The sequence below is a fragment of the Penaeus vannamei genome, chromosome 24, assembly GCF_042767895.1.
Source record: "Penaeus vannamei isolate JL-2024 chromosome 24, ASM4276789v1, whole genome shotgun sequence".
NCBI classification, from domain to species: Eukaryota; Metazoa; Arthropoda; class Malacostraca; order Decapoda; family Penaeidae; genus Penaeus; species Penaeus vannamei.
In genome coordinates, this window is record NC_091572.1 from 35,375,744 (window position 1) to 35,383,243 (window position 7,500).

Sequence of the window (7,500 nt, forward strand, 5' to 3'; positions counted from 1 at the left end):
GAGAGGGAGAGGGAGAGGGAGAGGGTGAGGGAGAGGGAGGGAGGGAGGGAGAGAGAGAGAGAGAGAGAGAGAGAGAGAGAGAGAGAGAGAGAGAGAGAGAGAGAGAGAGAGAGAGAGAGAGAGAGAGAGAGAGAGAGAGAGAGAGAGAGAGAGAGAGGGAGTGGAGAGGGAGGGAGAGGGAGGGAGAGGGAGGGAGAGAGAGAGAGAGAGAGAGAGAGAGAGAGAGAGAGAGAGGAGAGAGAGAGAGAGAGAGAGAAGAGAGAGAGAGAGAGAGAGAGAGAGAGAGAGAGAGGGAAGGAAAGAAGGTAGTATCGAAAGAGGGAATGAAGGAGGAAAAGAAGGAAAGAACGGAATAGGAAATGAAGCAAGGATGTTTTTGTTCTTTTTCTTTTCCGAAAGGACACTGAAGAGGATCGAGAAAGATGGTCAAAGTAGTTAAAACATTACACTTGATTGCGTGAATAAATTCTGCAACACGCCATTAACATTGCAAATTCTTTAAAGGAAAGCAGCATCTAAACAATAAAAAAAAAACAATTTCGTACATAAAATAGTATCTACAAAAAATAAATGAATCAAAATATCAACCTTTTTTGTTGAGCCAAATGCTATAGCAAGTACCTCGAAAAAGTGGCATTTAACTTAGTCTGTTCCCCTTTCTTACCTTTTCCCATCTCCCTTTCGCAATTCTACCTATTTGTTAATTATGTTCCTCTTTTTCTTCATTATCATTAGTTCCATCACTCCCTTATCTTCAGCTATGTTCTATTCAGGGTTTTTCTTTTTTATTCTTATCAATATTCTTACACCCGATGTTCACTTTCATGTTCTCCACTTCCCCTATCACTTATCCCCTCCTGTTTTCCTCCTTCTTTGCTTCCACCCATCACTGCTTCGCAATCCCTCCCAGAACATTCTTCTCGCCCTGTTCTTGCTCCTGGCGTTCTTCCGTCTCCCCGTTCTTCGTTTCCCCCTGTTCTTGCTCCTGGCGTTCTTCCGTCTCCCTGTTCTCCGTTTCCCCCTGTTCTTGCTCCTGGCGTTCTTCCGTCTCCCTGTTCTTCGTTTCCCCCTGTTCTTGGCCCTGGCGTTCTCCCGTTTCCCCCTGTTCTTGGCCCTGGCGTTCTCCCTGTTCCTCCACCTGCCATGTTTCTTGCACTTGTACTCAACTGTAGCCTCCAAGGTTTCGTTCCAGTTCATTAAAGCTTGGCCAAGGTTCCTGTGAGGTTTTCCTGTGGTCGAGTCTCTGCCGGGGAAAATGAAGGGGTTATTTTTATTTGTTATCGTTATTATCGTTATTTACCATTGTTATTATTAGATATTTGAATGATTGGCTGGCCACTTAGAATGCGCTCCTTTTATATATCATCGTCATTATCATTATTTACCATGGTTATTAATAGATATTTGATTAATAGATATTTGAATGATTGGGTAACCACTTGAAATACGCGAGAATATAATTTGAAGCAATCTAAAGGATGAGCTGGATATTTCAAAGAGTTTAAATGAAGGAAAGCTGATAATTGATAGATAATTAAAAGAAAAAGTTTCATAATTTGAAACAAATCTGAATCATAAGCTTATTACTTCAAAGAGGTGAAATTAAATAAATAAATAAAATAAAGATGATGATGGAAAGTGGCACAGATGGGTAGTGGAATTAGGAAAAAAGCACCAGGTCTTTAAAAAAAAAAAAAAGTATACATAAACACTAAGTTGACTTTCTTATACGAAGAAATTAATTTGTGTATCGTGAACCGGAGATCCAACCAAAAAAAACGTTAACTAAACAATATATCCACGAACATCTAAAACAAAAATTTAAAAAATAATAAAATCTTACAGCATTCCGACATATTGTTTCAAGGCTCCACTATGCTAGCCTCCTTCACCGTTCCACTTGAAGCCGCCAATGCGTCGAAAATGCCATTCAGAATCCTACAGACATTCCTGCTGCTATCTTCCTGCAGTTCGGGTCGATCGAGTCCACAGAGGGCGTGTCTAAGGTCCCTCATCGTGTGCTTCCAGGGGCGAGAGGAGGACGTCGAGATCGGGACTTCGAGACTTGCGTTTTCCTTTCTCAGTTTTCTGTTGATTCTCTTTAGGGCGGATGAGGTTCTTCCTTCCATTCTCGCTTCCTTCTCTTCTCTTTCCATTTTTATATTTCTCCGTTTCATGCTTTCTTCTGCGCCAGGTTTTCGTTTATCTTCAATTCGTCCTTTCTCCTCTCCTTCTGGGCATCTTCCTTCCTCTTCTTTCATGTCATTTGATCTTCGTTCTCTTATCTTTCTCTGATTCTTTATTTTCTCTCCTTTCTTCTCTTCTTCCCCTTCGTCTCGCCCTTTCCCCACCGCCGCTTCCACAAGAGGACACAACACGACGACCACTTCTCGACGAGGCAACGACTCCCTCCCCAGACGCTCCAGCTCGGACTTAAACAGCACCAGATCCTCGACGACCTTCGCCTCGTCCTCGCACGTCCTGGCAGACAGCGACCAGTCGTAACACCCGGCCGAGACGACCACGTACACCCTCTTCTCGCTCAACGCTTCCAACCTCAAGATCTTCTCCAGCAGGAGCAGAGACGAACTGCGGATCTGAGGGACAGTGGCTCGCATCGTCACGACTTGGACGACCTCCGGAAGGCTGTGTCCCTGCTCCGTCAGGTTCTCCCACGCCCCTGGGAGCACCGACAGCCGCTCGTCACTCACCACCAGGCGGAGTGTGTCGTCTGTTGGTGCGAAACAAAGGCTTTGGAAAGGTATTGATGAAGTGTAAAAAAGAATAAAAATAATACTGGAAAATAGCAATAACAGTAGTAATTTCCTATAATTAATCAAATCACTGTTTTTTTATGTTCCCATGATATATTTAATGAATTTGTGGCTTGTAGGATTTTGTCTCAACAATGGAACAAAAAATAAATAAAGAAATTCGAGATAGAAAAAGGCAAGGAGTCGAAACAGAAAGTTTAGGACAAACGCGAAAGAAAACAGAAAACTTGAATCATCCAAAAAGTTTTCATAATGGACAAAAGTTTGTGTTGGTACTCTGGTTTCTTACAGTTTGTGGGCGCTTTGTATCATTCTTTGATGGAGAGTTTCCCCGTCTCCGAACTTAAACTCAGTCACTGAAACTAATTACAGAGAAAGACAAACGCACTACATGACTGTGAGTGTGCCTGTGTTGGGGGCGATGGGTATGTGTTGGGGAATGTGTGTGAGGGTAAATGTGAATGTACACACACACACACACACACACATACACACACACACACACACACACACACACACACACACACACACACACACACACACACACACACACACACACACACACACACACACACACACACACACACACACACACACACACACACGGAGATATGGAAGACAAGCTGTTGCTCATGCAGCAGCCCTCCCCCCCCCCCCCTCTGCACATCCCTGGTGTAATCCAAGGGCAGCGCATTTTGATAATACATTGTAATAATATATGGTAAATATGGCAATAAATACAGTAATATTACACATTTACTATATTTAATTACCCCGCTGACGTCGGGATGAATATAGGCCTACAAATGTATTTTCGAACCGAATTAATGCCGATCAACCACTACATGTACAGCGACAAACATATCCACATGCCCCATATACACCCACGCAAACCCACACAATACAGAACAAAGTTAAATAATCCCCCCCAAAAAAAAAACTCGCTTATACAGGCCACCTACACACCTCGCCGAAACAAACCACTCACCCACCTCTTCGATTGAACAACTAACCTCTCAGTTCAATCTGCTCCCCCGCATTCAAGGTTTCAAAATGACCACACTCATGTCTTACACTCCTAGTAAGTCCTCAGTCCCCGGTTGGAAAATATGTTTTTTTTTTTCTCGCAGAGCAATAACAATATACAAGCTGCGGTCTGCGAACAAATTTGTGGTGTAAGCAACAACGATAGTTTTTCACTCTTCATAACGATGTTCTGAAATGCCTTAAAAATGAAGTGATTGTTATTTATGCTTGTTTTTAAACACAGATGGACTTTTGTTTCGTTGTTACTTATGTTTTCATTCGAATATCTGCGACAGAGAAAAACGGGGTTAGAGCAAAAATTATCTTTGCTGCGACTCAAAATTATTGAAGACCGGCGTGACTGCGAACTTGTACGTGTTATCCAAGCTGGCTGCCGTCTTTCAACGCTCCACGGAAACGTTCAAGACTATACTGCTTTGGAAAGACTTTGATGTTCAATTTCAAAAACTTGGTCCATAAAAAAAGAGACTCTAAATCTCGTTCGGCTTCATACGAGACACAGCTACTCCTACTAATGGCATAACTGCTACGAACTGCATAGCTAATACTACGAATTGCGTGACAAGTGCTTCTCCAGCATTAAATTCACAGTCTGAGATCTCACCGTCACAATAAAGGCAACGAGAATGATTTCCAAGGCATATGAGGAGCTTTGATGATATTTACAGAGCGTTTCTTTGAGGGCAGACTACTTTCAGACAAAAACGTTTTTTTTTTCTGTTGCCTTTTTATCGCTAACTCTTTAATAAGAATATAAAAGGAGGGAGTCCGAAAAGAGGGGTAGATAATGAGGCACAGAAAGAAGCAGGGGCAGACGGAAAGTGGACAAGAAGTGAGGAGAGAACAGGAGGAAGAAAGAGAGAAGAGCAGAGAGGAGTAGATAAGAGGAAGATGAGAGAGGAGAGGAGGAAGAAAGAGAGGAGGAGAGGGGAGAGGAGGAGGAGGAGGAGGAGAGAGGAAGGGAGGAGAGGAAGGGGAGGAGGGAGGAGGAGGAAGATAAGGGGGGGAAGGAGGAGGAGGAGGAGGAGGGAGGAGGAGGAGGAGGAGGAGGAGGAGGAGGAGGAGGGAGGAGGAGGAGGAGCAGCAGCAGCAGCAGCAGCAGCAACAACAACAACAGTAGCAGCAGGAGAGAGAGAGAGAGAGAGAGAGAGAGAGAGAGAGAGAGAGAGAGAGAGAGAGGTAAACTACAACACTGTACTCTCACCTTCCCTGCCAGTAATAAGCCGTACAATGAGGTCCACTTGGGGGCAAATGCAGCCACTTTGTAGCAACTGGTATAGGTACCTCGACAGCGCCACTTCCCCTTTTCCTCCTTTCTTGAACCTCTTCCTCGTCACCACTTCCGTGATCTCGACCTTCTTCTCTTGAATCTTCCCATCTTCGCCTTTCTTCTTGAATGGTCGTTTCCCCTTCTTCCGATCCCGAGCAGCCGAGGTAGCCATAGACGAGGGCAGCTGTTTACTCGCCTCTTTGTTTACTTCCACAAGCGTCACCTTCTCGAGGCCTATGTCGTTTTTCTCACAGCTGGTTCCATTACCCTTTTGTTTTCTCTTTGCCGGGCGGCTGCGTTGAGAACTGTCCTTTTTCGATGCCTGAGTTTTCTCTCTGATGAGTTCGTCTGTCTCTTGTTCTTTCCTTGTGGCCCGATGAACCGTATCAGCAACTGTTGGCCCACAAAGAAGAAAAATGTGGTGATAAAACATAATGGAGTTGTGTGTGTGAGAGACGGATGGGGAGGGAGGAAAGGTGAAAGAGTGAGAGCGAAGGAGAGAGAGAGAGAGAGAGAGAGAGAGAGAGAGAGAGAGAGAGAGAGAGAGAGAGAGAGAGAGACAGAGAGAGAGAGAGACAGAGAGACTGAAAGCCAAAGACAGAAAAATAGACAGAGACAGATGAGGAATGAGAGAAAAAAGTAAATGAAAAATAACAAAGGTTACTGAATTAAAGATACTACAAAAAATAGATACCACTAAAACCAAAACGATGTTCCTATCCTTCGGAACCCTAAAATAGCCAATTATAAACACAAATCTCAACTACTAACCTTGGGTAGCCTTAACCAGGGCATTCGCCATATCCCCACCGCCTCTGTTATCCTCACCGCTGCAAAAACCATTAACAGCTGTTTCTTCACTAAGCACAGGCATTACCACCCACTTGTCTAGAAACATAACCCGTTTCTTTCTTAAACGTTTAACCATCCTCTTGTACTTTTCTCCACACATACACCGCGAAGTCCGTACGCCGGTGGATGACTTCACAGCCGTATACTTCTCGACTTTCCGTTTGTATACGAGAACGTCTTGTATTTTCTTCATCTCAGCCGCAAATGTTCTGAAATACAACGGTTTGATGACACACTGGGGAGTGGGGTGAAGGGAATGTTATGTTTATGAATATTACGGTTGGCTTTTGTGTGTAATGTCTCTGTGTATAATGTCTGTAATTACTGAGGACTAGAGTTTTATTGGCAAACGGGGACACTTTTGGGAAAGTTTCCGCATTTCTGGAAGGTTATGGCCAATTCATATCCAAGAAATGGCTTTTGTTTGCATTAGGAGCTAACTCAGAAGCTATGATTAGAATGAATGTCACATAAGACTGACGATAGAATTGTATCTATTGTACTTAATAACTGATTGTACTCTGGGAAACCCTCATGCAGCAGAACCGAATGACAATAATGAAATGATATTTTTTTAAAGTACAGTACATTCTTATTCTTTTAGGCATTTCACCTTTTACCAAACATCTGTGATATAACTGTTAGCATGATACACTCTTTGTACCGAAAAGTGATAAAAACAACACAGTTTGCTTCCCCTTAGAGGAACATGACCATCTACCTCCAGCAACTTTCGATAACTGACGAGGGTCGAAGTTTCCGACTTTTGTTCGGCGTGCTGAAAACGAGCGGAAGTTGCTAGATAGTTAGCGAACGATGAATTTGTTATCATAGTGTAATCTAGTGAAAGTATAGGAATAGTTATGATATTTTAATACATATTTGAAGTGCTGGACAAGTTCATAATTCTTCGTAACTATGAAAAAAGTTATCGCATACATGTGATCGAATAACTTACATAATGACGTGCTGTGATAAATGTGTGTCAGAGAACCTAAAAGAAACGTTATGCTTAATATTTCGTTCGTCAAACATGACGTTTCATCGACCATAAACGCCACACACGGTATAACATAAATTATCAGTCTTCGGTGCCCGTTATCCTTAATGCCAACACAAGCATGTTGTCATACTTTCAAACCTTCCCACATACAGATAAAGGTTATTGCTAAGCGCTAATAAAGGCTACTGGACAGTATCGACAAGGGAATCAACAAAAAAGAAAAAGGAAGTAAGACAGAAGACATTGCAAGTTTATTTTTTTTCGAAATTGCTATCTCCCTGTTTCCGCCTTCCCTCGTGTTACTTCTATTCTTCTTTTCTCTTTGCCTCCTACGTATATATATTTTTTTATGATATCGAGCTACCCAGCGTGGCCTCTCAAGTCCAAAAACTCATTTTAAGTTCAACTCGGTCTTTTTCCCTGGGTAGGCGTCTGTTGGTGTGGATCTAATGGGAAACTTTTCGTCCGATTTTCAGCGACCTCCATCCAACCTGTTATTTCGTTTGTTTTTTTATACCGGATTGTTCTACTGGTCTTTTATAGTATTATTTCAA

At 42.8% G+C, this 7,500-nt stretch overlaps 1 protein-coding gene across 1 annotated transcript; it reads right to left on the reverse strand.

Annotated features, from left to right (window-relative positions):
• Positions 1 to 307: 307 nt before the first annotated feature.
• Positions 308 to 6,197, reverse strand: LOC113811227 (uncharacterized). Its single transcript, XM_027362907.2, has 4 exons — positions 5,863 to 6,197; positions 5,026 to 5,484; positions 1,844 to 2,731; positions 308 to 1,243 (listed from the first exon to the last, which is right to left on the reverse strand). Exons 1-3 carry the CDS (start codon positions 6,134 to 6,136, stop codon positions 1,863 to 1,865), a joined length of 1,602 nt encoding a protein of 533 aa, XP_027218708.2. The 5' UTR covers positions 6,137 to 6,197; the 3' UTR covers positions 308 to 1,243; positions 1,844 to 1,862.
• Positions 6,198 to 7,500: the final 1,303 nt, after the last annotated feature.